The 19,910-nt window shown below is 35.6% G+C and overlaps 1 protein-coding gene across 1 annotated transcript; it reads right to left on the reverse strand.

Annotated features, from left to right (window-relative positions):
• Window positions 1-649: 649 nt before the first annotated feature.
• On the reverse strand, window positions 650-18,942 carry nt5m (5',3'-nucleotidase, mitochondrial). The gene is made up of 5 exons (XM_077246186.1): window positions 18,220-18,942; window positions 16,160-16,260; window positions 15,900-15,960; window positions 13,485-13,599; window positions 650-5,983 (listed from the first exon to the last, which is right to left on the reverse strand). Exons 1-5 carry the CDS (start codon window positions 18,490-18,492, stop codon window positions 5,847-5,849), a joined length of 687 nt encoding a protein of 228 aa, XP_077102301.1. The 5' UTR covers window positions 18,493-18,942; the 3' UTR covers window positions 650-5,846.
• Window positions 18,943-19,910: the final 968 nt, after the last annotated feature.

Raw genomic sequence — 19,910 nt, forward strand, 5'->3', positions numbered from 1 at the left:
TGATTCAGATGGTAAATATCATATATTAAGTTTAGTGTCCACCTTAAAGATAATTACCATTTTTATAACGAAACCATTATATTTGAAAATATGATATTGATGATATCATATATTCAAATATAATTTATTGTTACAACTGTAAATATATCTAAAATTATTAAGGGATCTTCAATGCTTTCAAAATCTTAACTTTTTAAAAAAAAATTCTGTATTTCTAAAAATATTTGTTATTTACATTTTAATGACAGCGTATTTATTGAACAAACAAAATAAACAGAAAACTGTACAAACTTTGCCAGAGCGATTGTTTTGAACAAGTACTTAGACGTTATTAAAAACATTATTTTAGCTAAAGTATGTGTAGAAATGTCGCCACCTCATACATTCATGAGATTTTTAATAAACCACTTTTATATTTATTTTCACACAAAACCTGTAGCTCCATAAATGTTCAATACAAACATGTTTTTTTCTGCAATCATACACTATGGATTATAGAAGTAGAGAAAAGCAATTTTTTTCTTAAGTCCCACGTGCCATATAGCCTAACTGTTAAAATATTAAAAAAATCTAATTTCATAAACATAAATATTAAATAGTCAAGATTACAAGAACTACTTTAGTGTTGATAATAATGCAAACACAATGCTTTGGTGTTCATGGCTATTTATTGAGATCCAGATATTCACTTCAGTGAATAGACACTAGCACCACTTCTTGAACATTATATTTCTGTGTAAACTTTACTTTTTAAATGAACATTTACAATCTACTTCTAAATTACATGGCACAAAGCGCGCGCGCACACGCACACGCACACACACACACACACACACACACACACACACACACACACACACACACACACACACACACACACACTTCAAGGACAAAAGGAAGCGCAGACAAAAGTTGTAATGCATCACCAGTGTCCGTCAAACATCACTAGGAACTGAAGCGCTCGCTCTCACGACCTCCGTTTAATAGTTCAGCCTTAAAAAGAGATCATGTGAACCCGCTGACCTTTGACCTTTGACGTAACACCCTTCAGACGGGTAATGGAACCAGTATTAAACAAAGAAGGTACTAGAGAGAGTACATCGGATTGTTTAAGCATGAATATTTCAGTGTTTTCAGTTCAAATTCTGCTCATTTAACTATTTGGTAACACTTTACAATAAGGTTTATTAGTTAACACTAGTTAATGTACACTCAAAAAAATGTTTTTTTATTTTACCACCAAAACACTATTGTATTGCGTTTAATTAACTTAACCTGTATAATTTTCCACTTTACTTAATTATCGATCGTTAAACTAATTTAAAGGGTTTAATTTCGCGATAAACAAAAACTTAATTTGATTGTGTTCAATCTGCTTAAATATGTAAAATTAAAGTTTACTTAATCCGTTTGTGTTGGATTACATGAATGATTTGTGTTGCATTAACTGAAACTGGGCGGTGCTTGTTAGTTCCCAGCATGCTTTGCATATAGCTGAATTAAGACAGAATAAATGTTGAAATGAAGTGTTATTTTATGTGTTTTTTAGAAAATGAGGAGAGGGGAAGACTTTATAGTGTGTGATTGTGTTTAATGTTCAATTACATTGCAATTATTAGAACCATTTAAATTACAGTGGGTTACCACTGTACCAAATAAATGTATTAGCACTTGGTTAGGATGTAGACTGATTCAAATAGGTTTGCTATTGTTTCTGAAAGAGCATATAAATCTTACCATTTAGTATGTTAATAAGTGCTATTATTAGCTAATAGCCAGCTGTAGTCTAGTAATTAGGGGTGGGCGATACTGCAAAATTTGGTATTGATCCGATACCAAGTAAATACACGGCCAGTATCGCCGATATCGATACCAATACTTTTTAATTTTAAAAGCATGCACGTGAACTTACATGCACTTTCCTCTGCTAGAGCAGTGTGTCATGATTTATGAGGTGAATGCATCATTAATATGCTAAATCTGAATACGTTTTCGTGATCACTGAATATTTTGTGATTTGTGCTCTCAACTCGCCTGTAATTAGTCAGTGACTTTTACCAAACTACCCTAATTATAGTAATGCACTATTGTACACTAGCCTACTGTTCAAAAGTTTGGGGGCTGTAAGATTTTTAATTCTCTTCTGCATTTATTTGATCAAAAATACAGTAAAAACTGTAATATTATTACAATTTAACATAGGCTATTCTGTAATTTATTCCTGTGATTAAAGCTGAATTTTCAGCATCATTACTCCAGTATCCATGATCCTTCATGATGAGAATTCATTTTAAAATGCTGATTTGCTGCTCAAGAAACATTTCTTATTATTATCAATGTTGAAAACAGTTTTATGTTTTTGTGGAAACCAAATCATTTTGCATGAAATGTATCATGATGAACAAAGTTGAAAGAACAGCATATATATGAAATAGATTTTTTTTAACAGTGTAAAACCCTTGACTGTCACTTTCGATCAATTTAATGCATCGATCCTTGTTGAATAAAAATGTCAATTTCAATATACAAATCTTTCTTACGTCAACATTTTGAACCATTATGTAAACTTTTAATTTGTTTATTGCGAAATAACTCCTGATTGTTTCTCTGTCATCTAAGCAATTCTTCGTTTCCCAAACGCACTGTCACAGAAGCAGCAGCATCGAACGCTCTCTGTGATCGATTAGTTTCGTCTTGTATCCAGATGACTAGGAGAAATAGTTCTACCCTACACAATTATTCGCTAACATTCTCTTATTTTTCAACTTAGAAGCTTTTTTTACGCACTGAATTGTGTTCTAAATTAATAAAAATTACTGGTAAAAAAAAACACATTTGGATCGATATTTTTATGTGAGGATCGATCCTTTTCGATACCACGTCAGTATCGAAAGTATCGATACTTCAGGATCGATCCGCCCACCCCTACTAGTAATTCATTTGAGAAATCATGTAAATCCTACATACATTTATTTTTCAGTGTAGTTTTAAATAAACTAAAGCATGTTCACTAAACTTAACCGGTTTAAGTTACAGGGAAGCAACTCCATTGATTTGTTTGGACTCAATCAGTTGAGTTGTCACAACACAAGGAGCTTACATAGATAAAGAGTAATTTTTTTGAGTGTATTAACTAACATAACCATGAGCAATACATTTGTTACAGTATTCGTTAATCTTAGTTAGTTAATAAAAACCCAGCTGTTCATTGTTAGTTCATGTTACTTCACAGTGCATGTAACTAATGTTGACACATATTGTACTTTTGATTTTAATAATGTATTAGTAAATGTTGACATTAACATTAACAAATGCTGTAGAAATGCAGTTTATTATACCAATGAAACCTTATTGTAAAGTGTTAACAATTATTTAACCATATCCTTGTCACTGCTGCCATTCCTCGTCATTTAACTTTGATAGGTTTAGCTTATAAAATAATAGTGTTTTTTTTCCCTAACCTTGTTTGGACTTCATTGCAGCTGCATAAATGAACATAAACTGAAATGAATGAATCGCGGCATTGAGTGAACTCTACTCGAGAGACTGCAGTGAACTTTAAATAAAATGTTCTTGCGGTACTTTAAAATATCATCTAGATTATGTTTTGTTGTTGTGTGTTTGTCATTGTGTTTCAAACATGTTGGTCTCACACATCTGCAAATATATTTTATCTGCACTACTGTGCAAATGTTTGGGGTCATTAAGATTTATTATCTTTTTTTTTTTTTTAGAAATTAAGATTTTTATTCTGCAAGGATGCATTTAATTGATCAAACGTGACAGTGAAGACTTTTTTATGTTACTAAAGATTTCAGCTTCAACAAAAAGCGACTGTTTTCAACATTGATCATATTCTGAAATGTTTCTTGAGCAGTAAATTAGCATTTTGCTAAACTGTAATTTATTCCAGTGATCAAAGCTTAATTTCAGCATCATTACTCCAGTCTTCAGTGTCACATGATCCTTCAGAAATCACTATAATATGATGATTTGATGCTCAAGAAACATGAAAACTTGCTGAAACTGTGATACGTTTTATTCTTGCATGATTATTTGATGTATTGAAAGTTCAAAAGAACAGTATGTTTTTAAATAGAAATCTTTTGTAAGGTAATTTAGTCGATTTAATGAATCTTACCGACCCCAAACATTTCAACAGTGCGTTCTCATCCATGACACCCAAAGGTAACGCACCTGCCAAACCATGACCCAAACACCTATCCTCAAACGCATAAAAAGTTTATTAAAAGATTCATTCCAAACTAATAAAGTAAAAGCAACACTTGTTTTTCCTTCACAGGCGTTATAATAAATCATGTGCTCATAGCGCCCTCTAGTGTCAAGAGTGCAACACACACCCAGAGGAACACATGCAGGGCTCTGGCATTCACATCACACACAAGCTACAACATTCACACCTGTCTTTACTCTCCACTGTAAAAAGTGAGCAGTTCACTTACTTAAAAAAAAGTAAAACTGTTGCCTTACAATTATTAAGTAAATAAACGTAATGCTGGATAAAAAAAAAAAAGTAATGTGGATTTGTCAAGTACACATAACTTAATTTTTTTCAATTAAGCATTACGTTTATTTACTCAATAATTGTAAGGCAACGGGTTTACTAATTTTAAGTAAATAAACGTAATGCTTAATTTAAAAAAATAAGTAATGTGGATATGTCAAGTTCACATAACTTAATTTTTTCGATTAAGCATGAAGTTTATTTACTTAATTTTAAGACAACGGGTGTCCTAAAATTTTTAAGTTAAGTCAACTGATCCCTTTTTACAGTGGCTCTCCCTGAATTAAAACTATACTTCATAATAAATGAATCATGCATTCATGTTAACATACCGAGAGAAGACCAGTGAAAAATCGTTCATGCTTATGTTCAAATGTGCAAATGTGAGGTTAGACGGGAACGTAAAAAGTATTTAAACACTCAATCCCCTTTGTAGAAAGGCAGTTTACGCTTGATGTAAACGATGAATATGTGAGCTCTCTCTGAATGCATATTAACAATAAAAAGTCTTGCATGAAAAACTGTGTCCTACAAAAACACAGTGCGTTTCCACATCATATAACCGATCGACGGCACGCCTTTACAGAATAACACTGGATATGAGGGCCCAGGTACCGTCAGATCTCGTTTCACTGTCGTAGGACAGCTTCTTTTTCAGAGATTTGATTTTGATTTCATAATCTGAAAACCACACACACACACCGGGGGGGGGGGAACAATCCAACCGTCTCCATTGACTTTGCATTGTGTGAAGCGGCCTCCTTGTCATTTATGACTTATAACAAAAAACAAAACAATGTCTGAAAGCTGCTATGTGACAAGCTGTACAGCAAACAAGCTAAAAAAAACAGAAATACGCTTTTATAAGCTGTCGAACCCAAAAAACAAGCGTTTAAGGACACAAAAGTGGATATAGGCTGGAACGAATAGGTAAATTGTTGGATCCTGACACTCAGTATGCACTAAAAATAAAAATTCTGAAAAAATAAAATTCTGTAAATTCTATATAGCAGAGTAATCTGCTCGGTCTCAATCGCCTATATCCTTAAACGCTTGTTTTTTTTGGGGGTCGACAGCTTATAAAAACATATTTCTGTTTTTTTTTGCTTGTTTGCTGTACACATTGTCACATAGCAGCTTTCAGACATTGTTTTGTTTTTTGTTATAAGTCATAAATGACAAGGAGGCCGCTTCCCACAATGCATTGTTTCCCCCCCCCGCGGTGTGCGTGTGGTTTTCAGATTATGACGCGTGCCGCTCTGTCTCGATTAGATCCGGACTCTCTGTCGAAGCAGAGCATGCTGGGATGTTTTGTCGTGTCTCACTGGCGTTTGCTGGCGAGAACGGCTCTCCAGTCGTCGGCCCAGGACAGAAGCCGTCGCTGCGAAGGGGTTTCCAGGTGTTTGTTGTGGCAGGCGGTGAAGAGAACGTGTTCCCACGAGGGATTGGGCTCCACACCTTCAACGGAAAAACCATAGACTGTATAAAAAACATGGAATTACGGAGCACATGATATGTGGAAAATACTGTCTATCAGCCTATAGGAAATATCTCTCCTTTGCAAATTGCAAAGGAAAAATGGAAAAACCATAAACAAATATGGACGTAGTGTGTGTGACGTCACCCGTAGTGTTTCTGAAGAGCGTTTTTGACGCCCAAAGTGGGCGGAGCCGGCCGTCGCCATCTTGGCTGTGTATGGTCATGCCCTGCACTCGCTGCAATCCACTATGGGGTTGATTTATTATTACTATTTTTTTCATTTTGAAATTGTTTAAAGGAACATGCTGACTTTTTGGGACTTTAGCTTATTCACCGTATCCCCAGAGTTAGATAAGTCCATACACACCTTTTTTATCTCCGTGTGTGCCGTAACTCTGTCTGACGCACCCACCGCTAGCCTAGCTTAGCACAAAGACTGGAAGTAAATGGCTCCAGCTAGCATACTGCTCCCAATAAGTGACAAAATAACGCCAACATTTTTCTATTTATATGTTGTGTCACAGTGTGTACAAATAACAAGGTCATGACACAGGCATCTTTTAACCGTATACATACAGGGAACTATGATCTCAGAAGGCGAAGCACTGCTACTTGGGCGGAGTGATTAGCGCAACACTCTGAGCGAACTCTCTGCTCCTCACGTGCTGCGAGAATATCACTCCGCCCAAGTAGCAGTGCTTCGTGTTATTTTATTCTGCGTTATTTTGTCACATATTGGGAGCGGTACGCTAGCTGGAGCCATTTACTTCCAGTCTTTGTGCTAAGCTAGGCTAGCGATGGGTGCGTCAGACAGAGTTACGGCATGCACGGAGATGAAAAGGGTGTGTATGGACTTATCTAACTCTGAGGATACGGTGAATAAACTAAAGTCCCAGAAAGTTCTCCCATCTACCGGTGAAATTGTATTTTGCATTCAAACGAATTGTGCTCTCCAGCGCCTCGCTTTTTCAAATGCGTTTTGCTTCTACGGTAGCTAGTATGTACCAAAAAGCTATGACAGGATGTCTTCTAATAGAACTTCGTCGAGTTTTCCTTATTTCAAACAAACTGCAACTTGACACAACGAACAAACGAATGTTACCGTGTGAATTACTGACTGACTCGCCGGGGCCGTGAAGCGTCTCTCACTGCTCTGCTCCTCCGTTTCTGCTGCTTTCAGTCACGTGACACTGACTCTGAATGAAAACCTGTTGGCCTAGTACTTTTTGAACCTCTCTGCTATTATAGTTTTTCAAGATGGCGGAACGACATGGAAGCCTCAGTGGACCTACCCGTCACATGTATATAAAGATGATAAAATCTTCGTTTACGAGGATAAGTCAGATAATTGGCAGAGGTATTTTTTACACCATTGAGGACATATTTACGAATAAAAATATTGATTTTAGATAATAAAATACCTAAAAAACTACACATTGTCCCTTTCATGCAGCATTCTATATATAGGTGTGTTTGAGTTAATTAATATATCATTGAGTTGTTTGTGGTGGGGTCAAAGGTGTCAAAAGTATTCACATTCATTACTCAAGTAGAAGTATAGATACTAGGGTTTAAAAAATACTTCTGTGGAAGTTGAAGTATCAACTCAAGCTTTTTACTCAAGTAAAAGTGTAAAAGTAATGGTTTCAAAACTACTCAAAGTATAAAAGTAAAAGTAATGTAAGGAAAAAAATGCCATTAAGGACAAAAGCTTAGGCCGCTCCATATAAACTTCCCTCATCCACTTCACCAAGTGGAACGAACTTCAAAATGGCGGCAGGGATTCAAAGCACGTTTTTTAGGTAATCGATTTAGTGCCTGGTTACAAATAAGATATCACTTTATTATACAACTCGTTTGAACTACGTTATAATGACCATTAATGTCTTTTAACTTATGTTTCATATACTAGTATATAACCGAGGCTATAGATTGTGTAAACATTTCTCGTTCTTAATGTTTTTTTAGTAAACTTAGATAGTAGCATAACATAAAGCTACACGAAATGATTAGAGATAACGTTTTTCTCACCATCTACGATATTTTTCGATTAAAAACATCAATAACAAATATGATACAAGCATAATTCTGTTTAAGAATTAATTATGACATGCTGGTAATTAAAAATATTATGCCTTATTGCTTAAAATAACAACAATTAACAATGTCGCATTGTTAAATGATTGTATTATTATTTTGGAATGGTTGTGCTGATAATCTGTTATGGAATAAAATCTGGAAACTTCCTCATGAATATTTAATCACAAACATAATCAAATAAATCTCGCTTAAACTCATTTATAAATATTACCCATATAATTATTATCTTGTGAACAGATTTAATTGTTATATTAATACATTTTGTGGTCTACCTGATGAAACATTTGATTATTTATTTTGGAGTGGTCCTCATTCTGGTTGTTTTTGTTCAGATTTCTGTTCTTTTATTAATGCTCATATCATGATCCCGGTTTGGAGAGGACGCTGGCGCACATTTTGGCTGCCGCTTCTCCTGCCGTATTTAGTTTGTTTATTATTTTAATTCATTTTTAACTCTCATTTTAAACTAGCTTGAATCATTTTAAACTTTGTTTCTTGTGTTGAAATCTTGCTCCTGGATTTGCACATACTTATCTTGTCTGAACCAACGTTTTAAAGTGTCTCTCCTGGTCTGTCTGATGCTGGTATCATCTGCTGCCGTGTTTTCCCTGCACTGTCCCTGCTGATTGCCTGTTGCTTGCTGTTGTCTCCGTGTGAGATCAGACGGGTCCCGGGTGTTGCGTCAAGCTCTCCGTGTGTAGCCTATTGGCTGTATAACAACTTTCGAATGGCATCATGAGGCTTCACTTTATCACCTGGATTATCGCAGTCTTATTTATATCAGGAAGTAGCATTAAGCAGTGGACTGAATGCCTGGATATCATCATGCTGAGGTACTCTTTATCTGAACTTTTATCTCTGGATCACCATGGCCGTCCAAATATCAGCGTTATACAATCTCTGCGCTCCTTGCACCTCCTCCGCCGGCCTAGTTACCTTCACAGAGGCTCTCGTCAGAGTCGTTCTGTTGCTGGTACTGGAGTTGCTGGAGTTACTGCGTTTTGGTCGAACAGCAGGCGCTCGCTGCGTCATACTTTTGTACGCCGCGGAATCTGTCATGGAAATTTACGCTATCCAGAGGCTCTATCTCGAAAGTCGGTGGCAAATGTGTTCTGTAGCAATATGCGAATTGCTCATTTTAACACGAGGTCAATAAACAATAAAACGGCACTTATCACTGACACTATTCTCGATAAAATATAGACATTCTGTGTCTCAGTGAAACATGGCACAAAGACAATGACTATTTAAATCTGAATATGTGTGCCCCATCTGGATACAAATACATCGACGTGCCTCGAGCTTCTGGTAAAGGCGGTGGTCTGGCTGTAATATTTGGACCTAATGTATCAGTTAATGTTATTGACGCTCCTAGTGTTTCATCATTTGAATGTCTGGCTTTTAAAATTAATGGTGTTTCACCTGTTCTTGTGCTGCTTATTTATCGTCCTCCAAAACCAAATCCTGTATTTTTTTCTGAGTTTACTGAGTTGTTGACACTTCTTAGTCCACTCTGTCCTGCTATGGTGTTAACTGGTGATGTCAATTTTCATATTGATAATCCTAATTGTGTTAATACTGTTACCTTTCTGGACATTTTGGATGATTTTGATTTTACACAGCATGTCACTTTTCCGACCCATAGGTTGGGCCATACATTGGATGTGGTTTGCTCTGCTGGTGTTGGTATTCAATCCCTGGATAGTATTGATATGAGTATAAGCGATCACAGATTTATTAATTTTGACATAAATGTCATGTCATCACGATCCACTTCTAGACGTATCATTAAATTCCGTAACATCAAGCACATGGACTTCACTTTCTTTTCCACTACTATTTCTGAGCTTCCTATTACTAACTCTGTAGAGCACTATAACTCCATGCTATCTGCACTTCTGGATGAGTTTGCACCTGTGCGGGAACGGGCTGTTACATTTAGGAAACCCTGTCCATGGTATACTCCGGAGTTACGTCAAATGAAAGCTGTTGGAAGGCAATTAGAACGGCAGTACAAAAAATCTAACCTGACGGTACATGGGCTTCTCTACACTCAACAACAGTCTGCTTACCATTCTGCTCTGAATACTGCACGTAAGAACTATTATTCAAGCATCATTGGTAATGCTGCAAGTAATTCTAAATCTTTATTTAAGACTGTTGAAAATCTTCTTAAACCAACTAAGGCAACTGTTCATTGCTCTGTTGACCAGTGTAATAAGTTTCTACATTATTTCTCTGCAAAGATTGAGGGCATATACAGCTCTTTAATCACTATCTCTCCTGTTGAGCTAGTTGATATTCGGCCTTTAAATCCTCCGAACACTTCTTTTTCGAACTTCGACTTAGTTGGAGTTGATTGTATTATAAGTACAGTTAAGTCCATGAACTCAACCACTAGTATTTTAGATCCGGTTCCCTGCTCGGTTATTATGAACTGCCTTGCATCAATCTGCCCTCACATGACATCAATTGTAAATGTATCATTGAGTTCTGGAATTATTCCTCCAGATTTAAAAATTGCTGCAATTACACCAGTCCTTAAGAAGCCTGGTTGTGATGTTTCTGATACGTCCAATTACAGGCCTATTTCAAACCTACCATTCTTGGCTAAAGTTCTGGAGCGTGTTGTGGCTACTCAGTTAATTCGTCATCTAGCACTGAACAGTCTTTTTGAACCTTTTCAATCTGGGTTCAGAAAAGGGCATAGTACTGAGACAGCTCTAGTGAGGGTTGTAAATGATCTTCTTATTGCTGCAGATTCAGGTGCATGCAGTATTTTGGTCTTATTAGACCTTAGTGCTGCATTTGATACTATTTGTCACTCTATTCTGCTAGATCGTCTGGAAAATTGGCTGGGTCTTTCTGGTGCAGTATTCAGTTGGTTTCGGTCTTATTTAACAAACCGTGCCCAGTTTGTAAGATTGGGGAATTACAAATCTGATACCGTGCCTGTTCGACAGGGAGTTCCTCAGGGTTCAGTGTTGGGTCCAATTTTATTTAACATCTACATGCTTCCACTTGGGCAGATCATCAAGAAACACGGTCTTGGATATCATTGCTACGCTGATGATACACAGATTTACATTACCACCAGTCCTGATGTTCACTGCTCATTAATAGCCTTACGTAGTTGTCTAGCAGAGATCAGTGTATGGATGCAGAATAACTTCCTGAAGCTGAATGGCTCAAAAACTGAATTGATGCAGATTGGTACAGTGGCGGCTACTCGTAAGGCAGAGCAGATTAGTTTAATTGTTGATTCTAGCATGGTAATTCCCACTTCACAGGTGCGGAATCTTGGAGTCATTTTTGATTCACAGCTAACTTTTGAAGCACATATAAAATACATCTCAAAAACTGCTTTTTACCATCTGAGAAATGTTGCTCGACTTAGACCTTTTCTCTCTTTTGCAGACACAGAAAGGCTTATACACGCCTTTATTACAACCAGGTTAGATTATTGTAATGCCTTGTTCTCTGGCCTTCCAGCTAAATCTCTCAGAAGGCTACAGTATATTCAAAACTCTGCCGCCCGTGTGCTCACTCGTACTTCTCCTCGTGAGCACATTACACCGGTGCTTTCACAGTTGCACTGGCTTCCTATAAACGTGAGAATTGATTTTAAAATTCTTATTTTAACTTACAAGGCACTACATGGGACTGCTCCAGAGTATCTTTGTGAACTCATTAGCCCCTATACTCCATCACGTTCTCTCCGTTCTGTCAATTCTCTCTTGCTACATCAGCCTTCATGTAAACTCAAGACTATGGGGGAACGAGCCTTTTCATATAAAGCCCCGAAGATATGGAATGTGCTTCCTCTTAGCCTCAGAAATGCACCAACGTTGGAACATTTTAAAAAGTTGATTAAGACACATTTATTTAAGACTGTTTTTTAATTGTTGTTTTGCCTTGCTGTTTTTGTGTCTATTACTGTAGCGCTTTGGGTTTAAGAAAAGCGCATTTAGAAATAAAATGTATTATTATTATTTATTATTATTATCATACCCAGCTTTCAACTGTGCTTTAAAAATATGTTATTTGTTTTTTTCTCTTATGACAAATCTTATCATAAGGAATCCTACTTAATGAATCTGCTTCTTCTTTTAGCTAAATGTAGTATTCATAAATGTAAATTTGGAGAAAACAAGCCTTTGTTTTTAATTTTAAAATCAAAAATTCAACAATACCTAAACACAATATTATGTTTGAAAAATAAGAAAGCTGCAAAGTGTTTCAATCTGTAAACATTTGCACATTTTTGTTTAACTGTTAGGTTTGTCAGTTTCTTTAATAATGTATTTTTTTGTTTGTTTGTTTACCCCACTGATTGTAGTTGTAAATTTAAAAAAACAAAAAAAAACGGCTAGTAGTGACAGCAGTGCCAATCCACCTGTCAATCAAGAGGCCACGCCCTTAATTATGCAGAACTGTAAGGCTTAATATAATTTAAACAAATGAGTTATAAAAGAATCCACTCCTCTCACAGTTATCATGAAGGGAAAAATTAGCTATATAGACCAAAATCACTTTTTGCACCAGGCCGTAAACAAGTTTAATTCTGCTGTAAAGTTGGGCATTTTAACATGGGGGTTTATGGTATTGAGTCTCTTTTGCAGCCGGTCTCTAGTGGCCAGTCGATGAACTGCAGTTTAAGTCACTTCAGTGTTGGTTTAAAGGGAAAGTTCACCCAAAAATGTAAATTCTATCAGTATTTACTCTCCCTCATGTTGTTCAACCCCGTAAGACCTTCGTTCATCTTCGCAACACGAATTAAGATGTTTATGATTAAATCTGAGAGCTGGATCACTCCTGCATAGGCTTCTAAGGGATTGAACTTGCCGGCCTCGAAAAGTTATTAAAGAAATCGTCAAAATAGTCCAAGTGACTACAGTGGCTCAATCTTAAGTTTATCAAGCGACGAGAATATTTTTGTGCGCAAAAACAAACTAAAATAACGACTCTATTTCAACTATTCATTTCCTTCTCTGTGGGCGTCGAGTGAGTTCACTAGTGTAACAGCGCAGCGCTTCTGTGTTGTACGACACACGCATCACACACATGACCAGCGTCGGCCAATAGTGAGCCTGCGTGTAGCACTACGCAATCACACTACGCTAACTGACTCGAGGCACACAGAGAAGGAAATGAATAGTTGAAATAAAGTCGTTATTTTAGTTTGTTTTTGCGCACAAAAAGTATGAACGAAGGTCTTAGGGGGTTGAACAACATGAGGGCTAGTAATTACTGACAGAATTTACATTTTTGGGTGAACTTTCCCTTTAAGAGAGAGACCGGAAGGTTGCCGCTTGGGGAAAAACACACGCGTGTTTCTCAGATTTACTCAGACACCTGATATACGTCCGCTCTTACTCACCGAGGATGTCAGGCTTGTCGTCTATGAGGACGTCTCCGGTCACGATGGTCTTGTCTCGGGTCAGGATGATCTGCTCCAGGAACTCGGGGCCCAGATGTTTCTCTATCCATGCGTACTGTGGACAAACACTTGAGATGAGAGGAAACCATGGAAATGGGAAGAAAATGCACTGAAATACTGACTCTAGTTGCATTATTGTTGAAAACAGGATATTATATAAAATTATATCTTATAATATATAATCTCTATTCTATAAAAACATTTATTTCATAATGTGATTTTCCCCCCACTATCAATTCTTTTACTTTAGTGAAAGGTTAGATTTTTGCTAATTTAAAAAAAATAAAATATCAAAAGGATTAACAATGCAGATTTATTTTTACAGCCATCTTTAATCATATTTACCAAGGGGGCAAATAATTCTGACCAGCACGGTATATATATATATATATATATATTAGGGCTGTGAAAAGATTAATCGCGATTAATTGCATCCAAAATAAAAGTTTTCAATTTTTTGATGATAACTTTTCTTGAAATCCTATAACTGTTTATTTACAGGTTTTATATATATATATATATATATATATATATATATATATATATATATATATATATATATATATATGCATGTATATTGATGTGTGTGTGTGTGTGTGTGTGTGTGTGTGTGTGTAGTTTTTCATCTTCACTATAAAAATAATTGTAATTATTGTTAAACAAATAATCAATACATTTTATAAATGTGTGTGTGTGTGTGTGTGTGTATATATATATATATATATATATATATATATATATATATATATATATATATTAGGGCTGTGAAAAGATTAATCGCGATAAATCGCATCCAAAATAAAAGTTTGTGTTTACATAATATATGTGTGTGTAGTGTGTATAATTATTTTGTATATATTAATATACATGCATGTATGTGTATTTATATATACAAAATAAAAGTTTGTGTTTACATAATATATGTGTGTGTATTTATATATATAAATACACATACATGCATGTATATATTTAAGAAATATTTGCATGTACTGTATATGCTGTATATATATTTATTTATAATTTATATTATAAATATGAATATTTTATATATAAATAATTTTTTCTTAAATATATACATGCATGCGCGTGTACTTATATAAACAAAATAATTATACACACTACACACACATATATTATGTAAACACAAACTTTTATTTTGGATGCGATTAATCGCGATTAATCTTTTCACAGCCCTAATATATATATATATATATATATATATTTATATACACACACACACATATATAAAATGTATTGATTATTTGTTTTACAATAATTACAATTATTCTTATAGTGAAGATGAAAAACTACACACACACACACATCAATATACATGCATATATATATATAAAACCTGTAAATAAACAGTTATAGGATTTCAAGAAAAGTTATCATGCAAAAATTGAGTATCCCCCCCCCCCCAAAAGAAAATTATAATAAATAATAGAAGAATAACTACCTAAGATTTTTGATGTTATTTTCTTTGTTATAAAATATAAAGATAGTTGTATCACAATTGCATCTTTGACTTCTTACTGTGGAAAAATATCAAAATTATTTTAATTCTGTTCATCAAGAGGTGTGTTCAAGTCACTTTATTAAATGCATTTTGAGAAAATTAATAGATATAACAAAAATAATGGGTCACACTTTATTTTAATGCGTCCTTGTTACAATGCAAATACACAAATACGCCAGTGGTATATTAATTCACAACATGCACTTACTATAAGGTTAGGGTTTGGTTTGCTCGTAAATATGCATAATTTACTGATATTACGAGATAAAAAGATTATTGTGACGTCACTGACCCTGAAAATCAGACCAACATGCATCTACAGTCAAACCAAAAATTATTCAGTCACCAGATATAATTTTTGATATCTTTTTACTAGTGTGTGCAGGACACTATAGATAATTTATGTAAGTGAGGAGAGCAAAATAAAGTGTGACATATTATACCCAAAAATTCTTCATACAGTGAAATACGAATTCAGGACCAAAAATGATTGGGACACTTTGAGCTGATCATGTTTTTCTGAAGTGTTTTTTCTTTAATTGCTAATGCACCTTTTTACACCACAGACTGAACAACATGAAGCATTGCTTGGTGATTGGTTGAGCTAAACTGGTATTATCTAATTGTGTAGTTAAATTCAACAGCTGACAGATATTCAACATAATTCATGTGTGAGAGTCTAACAGAAGTGAAATATCAACTGAGTTCATGTCAGATTTTATTACCATTTTCTAAACTATAGCGAATAAACTGTGATAATGTGAGAAATGTTGAAGGAGTCTGAATAAATGTTGGTTTTGACTGTTTAAATGAAGCTCAGTTTAAGAGAATCTCACCTTCTCATACGGGCAGAAGCTGTAATGCTTTATTGGACTGGTGCAAATGAAGACATCTGTACTGGGGGAAGAAAAGAGAAAGTAAGTCAGATGGTAATATCCAGACAAACATTTACTCAAGCGAGTTTGTTTATTACTAGCTGTGCTTATCTGTCTATTATGCAAGTTTATAAATGATGGTTTATAATAGGGTGATTTTGGTATTTGATTTCTATGATTGCAACAAATAAAATGAATGACATAACTAGTTGAAATCTTACTTCTCCATCTTGGACATCTCCTTCAGCGCCTCGACTCCTCCGGGAAGAGGCTCCAGTTCCATGAAGAAGTTTTTTGACTCCCAAATGCTGATGGCCTTGTCCTGCAGTCAGAGCAAACTATGATTCGAAGTTATAAAAATGTTGTTTTAAGAACATCTTTGTGTGGCAGCGGCAGCGCACTACTCCTGCTGAATAGTAAAGTCCCCCTGTAGTCAATTATTGTATCACTTAAAACTCATCTTTGATCACACAAAAAAATTACATATTTAATAAAAAAAATAAAAAATCTTCATGCCTTAAAATATCTTGAATGTAACTCGACACCCTTGCCTCATTTAGTATTCGCGGTTCTATGAATATGCAAATGAGCCCCGCCTCCACTCACTCACTCACTCAGAGATCCACTCGTTGACGATCACACGTTGATCTGATTGGTTACAAGGTCGTTTGTGACGTCAGAAACACCAGCGATGTTTAGACTATTTTTTTTAGCAGGTAAAAGTAAAATTTTATTTGTATATTTGTATAGCACTTTTCTCAGATAAAACGCACAAAGTGCTTCCCAGCATAATGCAATACAATACAACAAAGTACAATAAAATGCATAGAAAAACATTTTATAAAAGACAAATGGAAAACATAGGAGCAAAGACCAAAAAAAAAAAAAAAACCACGACTTAAAACTACGGCTCGGAGTTGGAAGCTGTATCAACTCAGAGATGTAGGGGGGAACAAGACCGTGCAGGCTCTAAAAGTAAGGACCAGTTTCCGACTAATTGTTTAGAGTGGTACTCTAAGGACATCACAGAATCAAAAAGAAAACTAAACCTAAACACCTAAACTTCTGAGGCTAGCCTGAACAGACGAGCCTAAGTCAACAATATGCCGTTTAATCAGAGGGATTTTACTTTCAGGGGCGATAATCAGTGTGTCTGTTTTCTCTGAGTTAAGAAGCAGGAAGTTGTCACATAACCGCTGTTTAATACTGGTCAATTTATGGAACTCAGTTTCTTTCAACGAGCAGTACAGTTGAATATCATCCGCATACAGATGGTAAGATATGTCATTGAATTGACTAATTATGTGTCCTAGAGGAAATATATACAAAAGGAATGGGATGGGTCCCAAAACAGAACCCTGAGGTACCCCACACGGCAACCCTGCAGTTCCAGGCATGATCTGATTTACATAAACACTAAAACTTCTACCAGAAAGGTAGGGTGAAAACCATTTTAAAACTGATCCAGACATCCCTACCAGATCATGTAGTCTATTTATCATAATATTATGATCAACCGTATCAAAAGCAGATGAGAGGTCCAAGAGAACCAAAACTCAACTTTTTCTATAATTTTTGACATGAATGGAAGTTTGGATATCGGCCTGTTGGTCTTAGGTTGTAATGGATCCAAACTGGGCTTTTCAAGTACAGGCTTAACAACAGCATGTTTAAAAAAAACAAGGAACGACACCAGTTAAAAGTGAAGTATTTAACATCTCCACAATACAGGGGCCAATATCATAAAATGCTTGTACAAATAGCGCAGTTGGGAGAACATCCATAGGACAAGATGAGGGTTTCAATGTATGTAGCAGAGAGGTGATGTCCTGTAATGTCACAGGTTTAAAATATGACCAAGAATGAGAAGAAGACAGATATTGATATTAATATGCATTTTATGTCAGTATCTGCTATACTGTCTGTTATAAAGGTCTCACTGATTTACATTAGGCAGATATTGATTTCTGATGCATACATCTGTTATAAATATCTCAATGATTTGCATTACAAGCATCAGATTTCCATCACGTTTAGTCCATATAAATATTCGCATCTGCAGCAAATTACATATTTTTGTAATATGTTTTTCCTCCATGTTCTCACTATATCATACTATGTGAGCCATGAATATGATATAAAACATAAAACACATATGCAAATCTGTTTTTCTTTCTTTTTTTTCGGTTTTTAAAAAATATGTCTAGTCTTAAGGTTCAATTAACTGTTCCATTTCACCAAACAGACTATTATTTCATAGTTACGTCAGACACACACTTACACACAGGTCACTCCTCATGTCTCCATACTGTGTGGACACCCAGAATCCTCTTCTGTCCTCTAATGATATAAAAGGCTCGTTGGGAAACCTCGCCTTGAACTTCTTCAGAAATCCTCCCTCGAAGTCCGCGATGACCCCGTCCATGTCCACCAGAACTCGCAATCTTCTGTTGTCCGTACACATGTTTACTCTGCTTTGATATCGATAGTGCAATTGCAACGAGGAAGAGCTCCTCTCGAGCCACCGTACAATCCTCGGCAATAAACTCATCATAAACCTCTTAATAACCGTCCAAATCCAACGTTAGTCACTTGACAGTGTGTATTACCCCATATGCTAGTGATGCTGATTGCTAGCACATCTCATTCTGTTGGCTCTCTATTGTTTTGCACATTGTAAACGCGTTTGTGCGACTCTTGCTGAGTCTTTTGTTAGTTTCTGTGGGGTCAGAGGGTCTCATGTTTTTCCAGCGGTCGCTGGTGTTGAATAACAGTGTTGACCTCTCGAATATGCATTTGTTTACAGCAGAGCAAATATCAGCTAAAGTCAAACGCGGAGTTTTTGCGAAATTAAGCACGTTAGTAATACGGTAGTGTGTGTGGTTTTTAATTTGACCACTTTGTTTACATTTTCAAAATCATGCTGAAAACTAGTGGCTTTTTTGCTCTACGCTGTCAGTGAACAAAAATCGAGGCTATTTGCGAAAAGAGAGATCGCACACTCGTTTAGGATTCTCAAGTATCCGCTGGACCGTAGAGCTACAAACATAGATTCATCATTAGCGGCTGTGCCGTCCGCCATATTGGAACGTTCCGTGAACACTCGAGAGCAAGTTGACTGAGCATCTGCAACCTTAGTTAGACATGTATGAATATCTCTACCTCCAATAGACTTCAGCAGATTATTTTGCTAAACTAAAAAAAAAGGCATCTGCTAACACGAGAATAAAAAACACAAACTAACACATTCACACCCTTGAAATGTTATCCCATTTCTTCTGGAATTTATATCTAGGCTGTTTCACAACCAAAGGCAGCACAATGCTGTGACATCATTATTGTTTGTAATTGAATCAATCTTTTGATTCATTATCATTGTTTCTTATTGTAAATGACGAAACACTGACCGTTCCGAGATGGCGGACGCGCCGACGTGTCTGGAGTGGCCGAATGTATAAATATCTATGGGTTGGACCTTGGACCCCCCAAAGCGATTCAACAGTCGGTTTCCGGAAGTAAAATAACTCCATTCATTTTCTCCATGCTGGAGGAATTTATTTTTGAACGATAACCATTATACAAACTTTTTTAAATAATAATGTTTAATGAAGGAATTCCTGCTGAAAAAAAAACACATTAACCATTATTCTTCAAAAAAAAATAAAATAAAAAAATAATAATAAACTTCCCATATCTGGGAATTTAAACAATCAAGTCGTGTGTTAAGTACTGAAACTGCTTAAATATTTGTATATTTTGTAATAAACTTAAAATGAACTCGTTTCCTCATTAAAGCCGTTATGTTCACAATCTTCCACCTTTGTTCTTTTTTAACCACATTTTTTTGGGGGCTCAAATCATAGTTTTTAATATAGTGATTCTCCTCATATAGCTGGTTTGATTAGTCTATAACAAAGACTTTTAAAAAAAACCTATGGGAAAAATACTTCCAGAAAAACAAGGCTGGCAGAA

The sequence above is a fragment of the Siphateles boraxobius genome, unplaced genomic scaffold, assembly GCF_051911475.1.
Source record: "Siphateles boraxobius isolate OS27281-9 unplaced genomic scaffold, OSU_SipBor_1 103, whole genome shotgun sequence".
NCBI lineage: Eukaryota > Metazoa > Chordata > Actinopteri > Cypriniformes > Leuciscidae > Siphateles > Siphateles boraxobius.